At 45.2% G+C, this 15,989-nt stretch overlaps 1 protein-coding gene across 1 annotated transcript; it reads left to right on the top strand.

The window, feature by feature from the left end:
- Positions 1-223: 223 nt before the first annotated feature.
- Positions 224-4,309, top strand: SLC25A4 (solute carrier family 25 member 4). Its single transcript, XM_029226689.1, has 4 exons — positions 224-463; positions 1,749-2,235; positions 2,755-2,895; positions 3,799-4,309. The coding sequence occupies exons 1-4, from the start codon at positions 353-355 to the stop codon at positions 3,954-3,956; spliced, it is 897 nt and encodes a 298-aa protein (XP_029082522.1). The 5' UTR covers positions 224-352; the 3' UTR covers positions 3,957-4,309.
- Positions 4,310-15,989: the final 11,680 nt, after the last annotated feature.

The following is a 15,989-nucleotide window of genomic DNA, read 5'->3' as shown; positions in this document are numbered from 1 at the left end:
CGGGACAGATAACGTGAATTCGCCCTTTAAACGTCCCAAGTAAAGGCACAGTACCTGGCCCACCACTGCCTCCCGGAAGCGCCTTCGCCCCCTTTGCCCTCTGCAGAGGAGGGGGCTGGCAGGGGCGGGGTGGGGTTCCGCGCACCTGTCCAGCCAATGCGCGGGGCGCGCACGGCCCCGGGGTCCCTACTCCTCTCGCGAGAGGCTGGGCGGGGCATATAAGGCCGGCTGCGGGGGGGGTCACGACCGGCCCCTTCGCGTCGCGCAGGGACAGGGCCGGGGACTCTGTGCCTGGCCAGGCGAAGAGAGCGAGAGCGCGGCTCCCGGAGGCGGCGTGCGCCCGGCTGTCACCATGAGCGACCAGGCTTTGAGCTTCTTGAAGGACTTCTTGGCTGGCGGCGTCGCCGCTGCCATCTCCAAGACCGCGGTTGCCCCCATCGAGAGGGTCAAACTGCTGCTGCAGGTGGAGACCGAGCGGGCGCGAGCGCGGCGAGCTGGGCGCGGGGCGGGGCGCGCGGAGCCCGGGCGAACTGCGGGGCGAGGGGAAGCGGGGCGCCGCCGAAAATCCGCTGTAGGCCTGGGCCCGGCGCGCGGCCTGCGAGAAGGGGAAGGTGCCCTCTGCTCAGAGTCACGTCCAGCGTCCAGTAGCGGGTTCCCGGTGTCGGGTGGCGCCCCGCGTGCGGTTGTCTATATATGGAAACCCACCCGGAGTAGATTGCAGCCAGCCAGATCCTGCTCGGGGACAGCGCGGACACTCAGGCTTCTTGGGTCGGCCTCACCTCTTGATTTTCAAAGTCCCTTGCATCCTCTTACCTGCATCCACCTTTTACAATAAAAACATCAAAATAATAATTATTACTCGAGATTATTACGATGTCCCATGCGCTGTGCTGTAGGCTGACATATCTATTATTCATTCATCTTTGTATGACCTCTGTAAGGTAGGTATTATTTTTCCCCATTTTGCACATAAAGAGATTTTGAGAGACTAAGAAACAATTTTCAGAATAAACTTAGATCGCTTTACTCATCCTTTCCCCAAATCTTTTCCTCCCCAGCCTGGTCTCTGAATGGTTTGTTCTCATCATCCCATGTATCCTTTTTTTTTTTCACTTGCCCAAAAGGCAAGGGCCCCTCCAATGAGGAATTGGGCGTTTTCAATTTGGGAGTCAAAATGATCAGTAACAAGAAAAACCCCCAACAAATTGCCCAGGGCAACAAACCCCTCAATAATTAATTACTTGGATAATCCTCTTGAAAAATTTCAGGCTTGAATGCCTAGTGGATTCCTTCTCCTGCTGTTAGAACATCTACTACTCAGAGATCCTGGTCTCCGGGGAGACTAGAGAGAGACTGAGGAATTCTCATCTCCTGCTGATCATGTCTGTCAAATCAGAGCAGGTGTCCTTTGGGGCAAGGATCTTTAATCATTTCTATCTCCCAGTAAGCCCCTAGTATAGTTCTGGCACCTAGGGAAAAATGCAACAAATAAATGACTCCCTTTATGTAATCAAATCGTCCTTTCTGTTTATTTGGAGCAGAAACTTTTCTCCCAAATGCCCTGATAATTGAGGCAAAATTGGGTTTGGGGGGCGCATTATCCAAGTAGCTAACACATTTACTCAGTATTCATTTGATTTCCCCATACTTTTTAAACAAGGAAATCCAGGAAGTGCAAACCTTGTTCTCCTGTCGTCTTTCCTTCTCTTTGCCCTGCCTGTCCTCCACCACCCTCCTCCCCTCCACAGGTCCAGCATGCCAGCCAACAGATCAGTGCTGAGAAGCAATACAAAGGGATCATTGATTGCGTGGTGAGAATCCCCAAGGAGCAGGGCGTTCTCTCCTTCTGGAGGGGTAACCTGGCCAACGTGATCCGTTACTTCCCCACCCAAGCTCTCAACTTCGCCTTCAAGGACAAGTACAAGCAGATCTTCCTGGGGGGCGTAGACCGGCATAAGCAGTTCTGGCGCTACTTTGCCGGTAACCTGGCTTCCGGTGGGGCAGCTGGGGCCACCTCTCTCTGCTTTGTCTACCCGCTGGACTTTGCTAGGACCAGATTGGCCGCCGACGTGGGCAAGGGTGCTGCCCAGCGTGAGTTCACTGGTCTGGGCAACTGTCTCACCAAGATCTTCAAGTCTGATGGCCTGAGGGGTCTCTACCAGGGTTTCAATGTCTCTGTCCAGGGCATCATTATCTACAGAGCCGCCTACTTTGGAGTCTATGACACGGCCAAGGGTGAGAGAAGGGCATCAGGGGGTGCAGAGCGGGGAGGAGGGTGTGTGCAGAGAGGAGCCTGAGAGATCTCTGATAAAGGACTTTGTATTTGTTAATCTTGTTTGTCCCTTGCCCTGGCCTAAACTGAGGCTTCTCAGTGAGGAGGTGTTGAGGCGTGGATCAATAGCTGGGGGATTCTCCTTGTCCTCTACTGAAATAAACTGGCCTTGAGTTATTCGGCGGGGATGGATGAAGGGGGAGCCCAGCTCCCTTTATCAGTTACCAAGTTTAACTTGGAGCCACTTCAACATGCCCTGTGCACTGCGCACAGCTCTGGCTTTGAGGATCCAGGGAGTGTGCCACCAACTTTTGTTGGCTGCCTGGTTACTCATGAGGCACCCCACAAAGGGCGGACTCTTCTGGAAGGGTAGGGCATGGAGTTGGAGGTGTGGTGGCCTGTTCTCCATCTCCACCTGCTTTTTGCTCAGCTGCTCAGAGGAATCATGTCATGGTCATTTGGTTTCTTGGCTCTTCCCACAGGGATGTTGCCTGACCCCAAGAATGTGCACATTATCGTGAGCTGGATGATTGCCCAGACTGTGACGGCGGTCGCAGGGCTGGTGTCCTACCCCTTTGACACTGTCCGCCGTAGGATGATGATGCAGTCTGGTCGGAAAGGGGGTAAGCCGGAGACCTATCAGGATCTTATTTTTCTGCTCAAGGAGAATACTAGTCAGTGCTCGTTACAGCCTTCACTATTCTAAGTTGTTAAAATTGTGCTAAGAATTTAGGAAAGAAAGATGATAATGAATCCTCCCCAACATTCTCAACTATTCCTTTAAAAAAAGATATTTTATTTTTATCAAAGAAATGATAACACCAAAAACGGGATATTTAGAAGTGAACTTAACTAGGTATCTAGCATCATAGAGGCCTTAGGCCCTTTTCCCTTAGAGCCTGGGTGCAGAAACAAGGGGAAAGAATTGAAGTAGTCAGCTAGTTTATTTAAAAATACTTCTTCTCTTATCTAGTTATTACAAGTATTATTGGGGAGGGTGATTTAGCTGGGGGAGAGATGGCCTGAAGCAGTCTGTTGCGATAGGAAAAGTTTTGGCTTCCATAGGTTGAAACATATGAAATTGCCATGTTTACAGTAAAAAAAACATCGAATGTTGGCCGTTTCTTATGGTTCAACCTAATAATTGCATCTCTTATTTTAACCTTAGGCAGTACAATCTGAGATTAGGCCTCAGTTTTCTCATCCATAACAAAGGGGACCACCCAGCTTAATACTTCCGCTCCGCCCAGCTCCCTTCCTGTTTCTCTGTTTGACTTCTGCGAATTAGCTGGTTCATCGCCCCAGTTCTTCAGTTGATCTTGAGTTGAGCTGAAGTAGGAATCACCAGAGACTCCCCCTCAGCAGTTATGCAGGGGGAGGGGACGTCCTGCTGAATGTGCCTAGAGCTGGGCGGAAGGCTCAAAGTGACCTTTATAACACTGATGACTATGTGGGCAGATGTCTTTTGGAGGAAAAGTCTCTTTCCCCCAGACTTATGGAGCCCTTACCAACATTTGTTTCCACAGCGGATATTATGTACTCTGGGACAGTGGACTGCTGGAGGAAGATTGCAAAAGATGAAGGACCCAAGGCTTTCTTCAAAGGCGCCTGGTCCAACGTGTTGAGAGGCATGGGCGGTGCTTTTGTATTGGTATTGTATGATGAGATCAAAAAATATGTCTGATGTAATTAAAACTCAAGTTCATTGGTTCCAGATCCATTGTGTGGTTTAATAGACTCTTCCTAGGGGAAGTAAAAAGAAAGATCTGGGATGAAACCAGATTGAAAGGAATACCTCAGGAAAAAAAAAAAAGGCTTCACTGAGTATTCATTAAACCACAAATGTATTTTGTATTTATTTTACATTTAAATTCCCACAGCAAATAGAAAAGAACTTATCATACTTATATAATTAACTGAAGACACAATAATGAATAACTGAAGGTGAAATGTCAGTAAAGACCACTTAATGCACAATATTTTACTGAATTCTTCTTAACTGCCAAATGGATTAAAATCATAAGACCATCCATCTTATTTTCTAGCATGACTCATTTATAACTCCGTGGCCAAGCTTCTAAATGTCAGATATTATACTGTGTATCATGTGAGCATCTACAGGGCTTAAAGTTCTGGCTTTCAAACTGAAATAGGTTATGCCGTCTCTCTTCACCTTACCTCCTACGATGCTGCTGTAGACTCCTAGTGGTAACACGGATCGTAGCTTCTATAATCTTACCTTATTTTATGCACTTTCATACTGTCTTCAGGAATTCTGAGGTTCCACTAAAAGCTTTAAATCACAGTTTCAAGAGCTTTGCATAATTAGGAAGTGCTCTGTATTTGTGCCTTTAGAGAATTGTGATGCTTGGAATTTTATGACAGGTAGACAGTATTCACTGAAAATCAGTTAGCAAGCTGGTATTTAATGCCTGTTAGGTCCTGTGGAAGATACAAAAAGGCAGGAGCCTATGCTGAAAAAAGCTTAAGTGGGGTCAGGAGAGAGGAGTGACATGGCATTGTTAGATAATGTAACGTTTAATACAGTGAATCCTGGCTGAGTAGGGACTAGAAGCCGGGAGATGAACTGGTGGGTGGGGGGGTGGTAGAAGTGGGCCTTGAAAGAAAATAAGTAGATTTAAATATGTGGGTATAGAAAGTATCTGCCAGCACTTCTTTTCAGCAACAATTTATCAAGACCTAGAGGAAAGGCAGTTTTGGATTTGACTCTCATAAACCTGTTTGCGAGAGGAAAGGAAGCATTACTGGCACAGAAGAGCACGCGGTTCATATGGCCCTTGCTTGCTGGGAGTGACCTGGAGGAAACAAGTCCCTACCTGCTGGCGAAGCCTGGAGGGCAGGCACGTGTCTTTTGTGGTTCTCCTGAGAGGTGGTTGAAGGGCATCTCGGTACCCTCTGTGTTTTTGTTTTTGGCTGCAGGACCTTAGTTCCCCGACAAGGGATTGAACCCAGGCCATGGCAGTGAAAGCACAGCGTCCTGACCACTGGACTGCCAGGGAAGTCCCGGTACCCTCTGTTCTTTACCCTTCTTCCCAATCTCTTCTCCTTACTCCCGCCTCCCCGGTAAAAAATCGGCTGCCTCATTTCACTCTAGTAACTAAGGTCTGTGTTTGGCCACCTCCAAGGTTACATCCTTCCTAATCTAGCAGTTGTCTCTGCTGCTGGAAAAGGCCAGAGAGCTCAAAAGAAAGTCTCTTAAGGCCATCTCGAGGCCAGGCCACAAACGCTGGCTGTTAGGCACCTTCTGGATACCTTGTCCTCATTGGCTTTCCAATGCTAAGGATGATAGAAACGGCCCAAGTTCTGTTGCTGATGGAGAGAAAAGAAAAGCAGGGCAGGCTAGGAGGACAAATACTTTTGTGAAGTATATCTCAAAGTAAGGCCAGCCCTTTGAGTATTTTCAAGCCTAAGAGTTAGCCAGGGGTGTGGGATGTGGGGTATGAGAAGCAGGTGGGCCGTGTGAGCAGTGAGTGAACAGCGGGCCCTCCCTGGCAGGAGCGGGAAGTAGAGAAGGGGACTGAACATTTATTAGTGTCACTATCCCCCTTCTGCACATGACCCAGACGTTGGCCTCCCCCATCCCTGTGTTATCCCTGAGGCATCGGGAGCGGAGATTTGTGTAAGGAGCCTGTGGAATCCGTCCTCAGCCCAGCTCCTGAGCACACCCAGAACCCCCAGACCCCTCAGCCTCTGACAGGCAGTACCTCCGCTTACTGTCCTAGCTCTGCAGTCTTCTCACCGTGCAGAGCTGTCAGGCTTGAAGGTCTGGAGGGTTGGGAAGTGTTTAAAGTAACAGCTGGGAATGGAGTATCCTGCCCCCAGGGATTCCCCACTAGCCCTCTTTCCTGCAGAGCTCTCTCCCTAAATGCACCCCTTCTTTTACTAGCACCCCCAATAAGCCCTTTTCATTTTTTATGGATATTCTCCCTAAAAGCCTCACCTATGGGTATCTTCTGTCTTTTTAGCCACCGTATTTTGTATTTTGAGTGTATGGGAAAAAGTATGGAGGCTGACAGAGAAGGCAGCTCATAAGGGTAACTTTGAAAGAAAGCTCGCCTCCATGGTTTGTGTTTAAACCTCAATTAACTGAATAATGGCTTCCATTCTGTTTTACTTTGTGTAGAATATGGACCATAAACTGTGCTGAGGCAAAATTTAAAAACACCTACAGCGTGCAACGCAAACTCAGGACAGTAATCATCTTTTTCACTGCCTTGTGCCTGGGACATGGGTGGTGTTTGATACGTATTTGTTGAATGCAAGAATGAATGAGGAAAAGGTGCATCTGAAAAAAACATAGAGAACCTGGGGAGTATTTGGGGAAAGTTGAGTCCTCCAGTTGGGTGGGATCTTTTTTTTTTTTTTTTTTTTTTTTGCGGTACGCGGGCCTCTCACTGTTGTGGCCTCTCCCGTTGCGGAGCGCAGGCTCAGTGGCCATGGCTCATGGGCCCACCCGCTCCGTGGCATGTGGGATCTTCCCGGACCAGGGCACGAACCCGTGTCCCCTGCATCAGCAGGCGGACTCTCAACCGCTGCGCCACCAGGGAAGCCCCCAGTTGGGTGGGATCTTGAACATGCAGAGGGTAGTAAGTGGACAACCACGTTGGGGTCATGTATTGACCCCAATATAATGTTATGGATGAAAATTTATGGCTGCCTTAAATTCAAATTTCAAGTCCTTAAATACAATTTTACAAAATCTATCATGCCATAAATTCATTTTTCTGCTCTTGAATATCAGTTTTTATCAGTGCATGAAAAAGTACACTTGTTCCTCATTTGCAGATTCCATATTTGCAAATTAGACTCCTCTCTAAAATTTATTTCTAACCCCTGTGTGTTCATTCTTGGACATGAACAGAGCAATGAAGAACTTGCCTGACACGTGTCTTCCCAGCTGAGGTCAAACTAGCCCATGACCTGCCTTCGTGTTTCAGCTCTGCTCCCACTCTGAAAACGGGGCCTTTCGTGACCTATTCAGTGCCATGTTTTTCACCTTTTTGTGCTTTCTGTTGGTGATTTCATTGTTTAAAATGGCCCCAAAGCATAGTGATGAAGTGACGTCCAGGGTTTCTAAGTGCTGGAAGGCTGTGCTGTGCCTTATGGAGGAGATATGTGTGTTAGATGAGCTTCCTTCAGGCCTGAGTGCAGCTGGCCATGAGTTTAATGTTAATGGATCAACCATATATATTAAGTATGTGGCTTTAAACACAAACACACGTAAAACAAGGTTATGTATTGGTTGGTTGACAAAAATGTAACCAGAAGCTCAAAGGAACCTAACCTGTTATTTCCCTTAGGAGCAGTGAACCAGTATTTGCTAATTCAGTGTTCCTGCTAACACTATAGGACATGACTACCACAAATAATGAGAATCTACTGTTTTATAATTGTTAATGTACAGTGTATGTATTAAGGTTACCTATGTCTCATAAGACATTTTGTAGAATATAATTTTTCTGTATTCTATTCATTTTTAATTCTTGTAGCCCTTTACTAGAGCATCTTTAAACATTTTATTGTAGTTCAGTTTCCCTATTTCTTGCACTTTCTTGCAAATACCGATGAGCCAAATATTACTGAGTGACACTCTATGGTCTCACACGTGCCTGGATGCTGTGGCAGATCCAAAAGTATGATGGGGTCTCTGCCCTCAAGGATTGTCTTTTGCTTTATTTGGGATGTAAAACACGGACTAAAGTCAATACCTGAGACCATATGACTTAACCACATGATATATAATCTAAAGTCAGTGCTTCCTAAGCTTTCTCTCGCTAAAAGCCTATTTTAGTAATCCAAATACGATGTGATAAAGGTGTGGATTAAAGTGATGGCAGTGAAAATGAGGAATGTGTTATATCTTGAAGAATGATAGGACATAATTCAGACACTGAAGAAAAGTGACTTCAGTTTTGGATATAAGGATTCTGAAGTAACTGAAAACATCTAAAAGGGACCCTAAAAGTAAAGGACTATGTAAAAGTAAAGGAAAGAAGACTAGATAGAAATTTGGAAACTATCTTAAATGTAGCATTTTTTGTAAACAGTCCTTAAGAATCAATAAAATGAGTAAGTATAAAAACAACAGAGAAGGGACTTCCCTGGTGGCACAGTGGTTAAGAATCCGCCTGCCAATGCAGGGGACACGGGTTCGATCCCTGGTCCGGGAATATCCCACATGCCACAGAGCAACTAAGCCCGTGTACCACAAATACTGAGCCTGCGCTCTACAGCCCGTGAGCCGCAACTACTGAGCCCGCGTGCCGCAACTACTGAAGTCTGCGTGCCTAGAGCTCATGCTCCGCAACAAGGGAAACCACAGCAATAAGACCACGCACCGCAACGAAGAGTGGCCCCCGCTCGCCGCAACTAGAGAAAGCCCGCACGCAGCAACAAAGACCCAACGCAGCCAAAAATCAATCAATAAAATTAAAAACAAAAAACAACAACAGAGAAGATGCCCGAGATGGTCTTAAAGAAGAGTCACCACCATTAGGGGTTGGAGAGACAGGTGCTAGAACAAGTCATCAGGCAAAACCCAGGGAAAGAATTGAGGTAACCCATGTGGCATCAAAGTAAAGTAGAGGATTATTTCAAAGAGGGCCAATAACAGCCAGTGCCCCAGAGAGGTCAGAAAAGAAGGAGGTAGAGAGAAAGGTCTTGGGATTTGGCAAGGAGGGAGCCATCAGTGACCTGAACGGATTCAGTATGGTGCTGATGAGGTAAGGCAGCATTTTTAAGAGGTTATGGAGGGAGTGGGGAGTGGGGCAGACGGGGGACAACACATATTCACCCCCCACACCTGAGCACACGCCAAAGCAGCAAGTCAGGCACTGGAGCCAAAGTTAATGCCAGACTGACCCAGTCCCTGTCACTGAGGAGGAGTCTTAACAGAGGAAAGAAGAATGTAAATAAGTAACTGCAGTAACTCAGAGACTCCAAGTCCCACAACAGAGGGTTGGTAAGAGAGAAGAACCAGGTGATGGGTCATTGGGTGAATGTGGCAGGCCTGCAGCGAGATGCCAGAGGATTCAGAGTACACACCCTTGGGCTTCTGGAACCCAGTGGACCAGGGGAGACAGGTGGCAGCCAAGGTGGAAGGACCCCTGTGTACAAAGAATTCTCACACAGCATTCTCAATTTAGTACAAAGAAATAAAAACAGGGTAGTAGCCAGAGGCTCGGTTAGACAAAGGGAATTTTTGCCCCCAAATTTGGAAGATGGGCTCATTTGAAGCCTAATGACTAAGAGGACAGAGAACGGTAAGAATAAAGGGAATGGTAAGCATGGACACAACTGTTTTAGCTTATCCACCAGTCCTTTCATACCAGCATGTGAATACCTACACTGTGCTAGAGCCAGAGAACATACAATTCCAGTAAAACATGATGTCTGCCCTTAGGGAATTTATAGTCTGGGGGGAGGCTGAGCTTAAGGAAGGCTGAAAGGGGTCTGTGGGCGTGATGAGAAGTGAGGCTAAATAATGAGGCGCTTAGTGGGCTCTTCTGAAGAACTTCCATTTTTCTACAACAGTCTCTCGAGAGCCATTGAACTTTTAAAGCAAGGAAGTGACGCGATCAAGTTTCCGCTTCAGCACTTCAGCAGCAGCGTGGAGAAGGGATTGGGGGCAAGGAGACAGCAGTGGAGGTGAGAAACGATTACCTGGAATCAAAGCGATAACAGCAGGATGACATGAGGACCTGCAGTGGGCTTAAAAGGGGTAGAGAGTGAGCACGGGGGAAGAGGCTGGGGTTATTCCCGGGACTCAGTCACTGGTGGGAACCAGACGAACGGGTAGCACGGCCACCACCATCCTCAACCCTGGGGGGGCTAAGGGGGGGATGAGACAACGGGGCTGCTTCGTCTGACAGCTGCCCAGACCCCTCCAGGCTCGAGACTAATGCGACTCATTGGGCAGTTTCACTGTAACATCGAAGAATCCCCTCTCAAAGCAGAGTGTATTTATGATTCATAAAGGATTTCCATGCTGGCAGACCAGGTAATGCCGACCAGTGGTCTCTCTGCAAACGACTAGAAAAAGGGCTCAAACTATTTAAAAGAAAAATTTGCTTGAAGGCAGCGGGGAGCTAACAGGGCATGGGGAATTGGGGCCAAGATTTTGGGGAAGACATCCTGAGAAAAGAGTCTGGTGTTCGGGGTCCATTTCCCCAGGAGGTGGGAGGTGTCTGAAAGTCGTGGAAATATGGCTGGAAGGCTGAGAACTAGAAAGCGATTCTGAGAGCCTCTCAGGGAGGGAAGCGGGGCCTGCCCAGGGAGGGAAGCCCTGGGAGCCCTCCTGCAGCAGGAAGAGGGAACCGGAGACCCACTGGCCCTGCAGTCACTGATGCCGGCCTTCAGTCCATCTCGTCCCTTTAGCTGGATTAGGGAGATTTGGGATTGTGAGCACCCCTGCTCCCTGCCAGAAGCAAAAGTAAATGTCATCTGCAAGAAAATATCATCCAGAGCAAAGGGTCAACAAATGTTTTCTCTGAAGGACAAGGCAGTTAATATTTCAGGCTGTGGCGGTCAGATGGTCTTTGACACAGCACAGTTCTGCCCTATTGCAAAAGCAGCCCTGGGTAAGACAAATGAACCCAGCGTGGCTGGTCCATAAAACTTCATGTACAGACACTGAAATGTGAATTCCATATAATATTCACACGTCACAAAATATTCTTTTGACTTAAAAAACCATTTAAAAAGGTAGAAGCCACAAAAATGGGCTCTGGGCTGCTGAATTTGGCTAATGTGCTTTAAGTTGCTGAACCCTGATCTAGAGCTTCTAGTTTTTCCTACAATTTTTCATATAAACGAAACCAAAACCACAAATATAATTTTAAAACATCCTATAAAAATATATTCTAAAGGGCCATGGTGTAAAAAGTGGAAATCAGAAGGGCAACTCAAAAATATTCTGAACTTGAAAATAAAAATACCATGTTCTCAAAACTTGTGGGAAACAGCTAAAGCTATGCTAAGAAGAAATTTATAGCCTTTGATGCGTCTATTGGAAAAGAAGGGCTGAAAATCAGTGAACTATACATCCATTCCAAGGAGTTTAAAAAATAACAGCAAAATAAACCCAAAGAATAAAGCTGGAAGTAAATAACTAAAGTAATAGAATTAATGAAAAAAGAGACAATCAACAGTGCCAGGTGAACTGCATATTTAAGTGTGAAAGGCAAAACTTTTAGAAGATAACTGAGCAGCATTTTTTCATGTCCTCGGGTAAATGAAAATGTATAAAGCCCAACATTTTAAAAAGTACTAATCATGCAAGAAAAGACTGACAAACTGGACTAAACTAAAATTAAGAATTTCTGTTCAGAGACACCATTTATAGTGAAAAGGCAAGCCAGACTGGGAGAAAATTTTTGTAACATGACTCCACTGGGACTGATCATATCCAGAACACATAACTGCTCCTGTAACAAGAAAAAGACATCCAACCAACAGAAAAACAGGCCAAAAGCTTGAAAAGGTACCTTACAAAAGATGTCCCAGGGCTTCCCTGGTAGCGCAGTGGTTGAGAGTCCGCCTGCCGATGCAGGGGACGCGGGTTCGTGCCCCGGTCCTGGAAGATCCCACATGCCGCGGAGCGGCTGGGCCCGTGAGCCATGGCCGCTGAGCCTGCGCATCCGGAGCCTGTGCTCCGCAACAGGAGAGGCCATGGCAGTGAGAGGCCTGCGTACTGCAAAAAAAAAAAAGATATCCCAGTGGCCAATGTTCAATCTTATTAGCCAGAGTAATGCAGTTAAAAAAAAAAAAAAAAAATCACAAGATAGGGACTTCCCCAGCGGTCCAGTGGTTGACTCTGCCTTCCAATGCAGGGGGTGCGGGTTTGATCCCTGGTTGGGGAACTCAGATCCCACATGCCGAGGGGTGTGGCCAAAAATTAAAAAAAAAAAAATTACAAGATACCATTACATACACACCTAAATGGTTAAACCTTAAAAACAACCGACACTAAATATGAGTGAGGATGTGGAACTACAGGAACTAATACACTTCTGCAAGAGCATAAGCTGGTACATTCACTCTGGGAAACTCTGGCACTGTCTATCGAATATGTAGACTGCACAGCAACTCCACTCCTAAGCATAGGCCCCACCCAAATGCACGCGCAGGTCAAGGCACATCTACAGAAATCTTTGTATTGGCATTACTTGTAATAGTCAAAACCTGGAAACCACTTGAAATGTCCATCAGCCACAGACTGGATAAATGGATCGTGGTATAGTCATACATTAGAATACTACACAGAAATGAGCACCGACGAATTACAGCCACAGGCGACGATGTGGAAGAATCTCACAAATGTAAGTACATTCAGCAAAAGCACTGAGACACAAAAGAATATAATTCCATTCGTATGACATTCAAAAACAGGCAAAACCACACAATGGTGTTAAAAGTTAAGCCGGTGGTTACCTTCTGGCAGGCAGAGAGGATTGTAACAGGGAGGGATCCCCACAGGATCTCATGAGTTCGCCCCACAGGCCCACTGAATTTGGGAGAAGGTGGTGAAAATCACAGCCCAAGAGGTGCAGACAAATGACTCGAGAGAAGTGGTCAATAAATTGATTCCAGACAGCACTGGACAAGACACAGAGAGGCTTGCCAGCCTATTTATCTGCTCCATGAAGACTTGTTAGAAAAGTAAAAATGCTGAAGAAGCCCACGTTTGAACTGGGAAAACTCATGGAGCTTCAAGGTGAAGGGAGCAATTCTGGACAAGCTTGGGGATGAGGGAGGTGAAAGAGCTGGTGGAGATGAACCACCAGTCCAAGAATCTGTTTAAAACTCAGATTCTGGGGCTTCCCTGGTGGCGCAGTGGTTGAGAATCTGCCTGCCAATGCAGGGTACACAGGTTCGAGCCCTGGTCTGGGAAGATCCCACATGCCGCAGAGCAACTGGCCCCGTGAGCCACAGCTACTGAACCTGCGCGTCTGGAGCCTGTGCTCTGCAACAAGAGACGCCGCGACAGTGAGAGGCCCGCGCACCGCAATGAAGAGTGGCCCCTGCTCTCCGCAACTAGAGAAAGCCCTCGCACAGAAATTAAGACCCAACACAGCCAGCATAAATAAATAAGTAAATAAATTTATTAAAAAAAAAACTCAGACTCTGAATGGTTGACAAATAAAAAATCTCATTTGTGAAAAAGAAGTTGCGGGGGGGCAGATCTTGTGAGTTCTTGGCAATATTCTAACTCTTGATCTGGTTAGTGGTGACCCAGGGGTTTGCTCTGTGACAACATGAGTTGTACATTTGTTTTGTGCCCCTTTCTGTATTTCTGTAATACTTAAACAGCTATCAACAAAATCTATGGAATGTCATTTTCTTGTGGATATTCACCTCAAAGACCATATTCCTCTCACATTCCCCGAAATATAATTTAAAATGAAATCTTCTCAAATTAACAGTAGAATTAGGTTTTTCTAGTTTGTATACCTAACTACATGGGAAGCAGATATATTTGCTTAATTTGGGATATTTTCTTCATGAAACATAAAGATTCTCATAATGAAATAAAGAAACCAAAGCATACTCAAAACTTGGAGATCAGCTATAATCCCCAAATATATGAAATAAATGTAACGTGATTTTTGGTGAAGACTATCTTGGTAATATACATAACTCTAAGAATTTCAAACCTTAATTTTTAATCATTTTTTTCGTGACTAGCCAAATTCTTTTACTATAATAGTGGATACAAAATTAGGTTCATAGGAAAAAACCCCGTGTCTCATTAAATTATAGTAAAATAATGACATGTTACCTTGTAAATTTTACTTTGTAAAGCAGTAAAACCTTAAAAATATCTAGAACAAACAGTGCAATTTACCTGAACTTACAAACTGGATTCTGAAATAGAGACACAGAACATTAAGATTGTATTATGGTGGCTCCAGAAATATCTCTAAGTGGACTAAAAAACAGTCACCAGAATTTTAGAACCGAACAAAATTTTCTGCTATAATGTAATCTTATTTGCTATAAGCATCCTTTAACTTCCTAGTTGAGAGCTCAAATACACTACAGCAGAACTACTACTCAGTGATTTACTCCAAAGGCATTGTTATTTAACCCTCATCAAAAAAATTCCTAATGTTTTAGCAGCAACTTTTAAAAAGAGTATTTCTTATCATTCATAATACATATATTACATATGAAATGTTGATGTGAACTTTTTAAAAAACACTGCTTCAAGCTATAAAAGAGTGTCTGTTGTTGCATCATAACAATTTTACAGGACAAATTAGATGATGTGGTTTGAAGAGATGAGGATCAAGAATGTAATTTCTTTTTTAAAATTTATTTTATTTTTGGCTGCGTTGGGTCTTCGTTACTGTGCGTGGGCTTTCTCTAGCTGATGTAAGCGGGGGCTACTCTTCGTTGTGGTGCGCGAGCTTCTCATTGCGGTGGCTTCTCTCGTTGCGGAGCACGGGCTCTAGGCACGTGGGCTTCAGTAGTTGTGGCACGTGGGCTCAGCAGTTGTGGCTCGCGGGCTCTAGAACGCAGGCTCAGTAGTTGTGGCGCACGGGCTTAGCTGCTGCGCAGCATGTGGGATATTCCTGGACCAGGGCTCAAACCCGTGTCTCCTGCACTGGCAGGTGGATTTGTAACCACTGCACCACCAGGAAAGCCCAAGAATGTAATTTTAAGCAAACGCTTTGCCACATAAATGTCATAGTTTCAAAGATATAAATATTAATATCCTCTTTCCAATTTCATTCTCGCTAATTCTTAGTCATGTAAGGCACATAAAAGTTATTATTCTAATTTTTAAAATGGAAATAAGAGAGTGCATTTGAGAGACAGACATAGGATCAAAACTCAGTTATCTTTCATTCTTTTCTTTGTTTCTTCACTGTGCCAAGCTAGTTCTTCATCCCTAAAACACATTACAGTGGACTGGAAAATTAAAAAAGGATGTTGATTTTTAATTTTCTTATTACCTTTATTCATAGAAATAAAGTATTCATGAGCATTAAGCACATTTTCTAGGATGGTTTACAATCATTTGTAGGTTTAGACTTTGGCATTTAAGATATTAAACATTTTATGAATTAAATTATTAAAACAGAATAACTTAAACTTGTGTCTCCAGCTTCATACTGGTCATAATCCTTTTCACACTGTGCAGTACTTGAATTTGAAGATGAGAAGGACACAATCATGTCCATCCCAATGACCTCTTTTTAAAGTTATCTAGGTATCCATTTTGGACATTTAGGTTAACAAGCTGAAAACAACTGCATTACACTACATTTATAAGCAAACAAGAAAAATTTTATTCGGAGTAGTAGCTAAGAAAGCAGCTTTTTATGGAGATTGAAAAAAGGAAGTAGGGGAAGTATGAGGTAATTGTTATCCCTTAGAAAATAACTTTAATAGTTCAAAATCTTTCATAGGTCTTCCCTGGTAGCGCAGTGGTTGAGAGTCCGCCTGCCGATGCAGGGGACACAGGTTCGTGCCCCGGTCCGGGAGGATCCCACATGCCGCGGAGCGACTGGCCCCGTGAGCCATGGCCGCTGAGCCTGCGCGTCCGGAGCCTGTGCTCCGCAACGGGAGAGGCCACAACAGTGAGAGGCCCACGTACTGCAAAAAAAAAAAAAAAAAATCTTTCATAGAATCTTATTAAAAAGGATGTAACATCAGTTTAACATTTGAAAGATATGAAAATAACTCTCAA

Source organism: Monodon monoceros, unplaced genomic scaffold (assembly GCF_005190385.1).
Source record: "Monodon monoceros isolate NGI ecotype Baffin Bay Population unplaced genomic scaffold, NGI_Narwhal_1 Super_Scaffold_17, whole genome shotgun sequence".
Taxonomy (NCBI): Eukaryota; Metazoa; Chordata; class Mammalia; order Artiodactyla; family Monodontidae; genus Monodon; species Monodon monoceros.
This window is presented reverse-complemented; position numbering and strand designations above follow the sequence as displayed.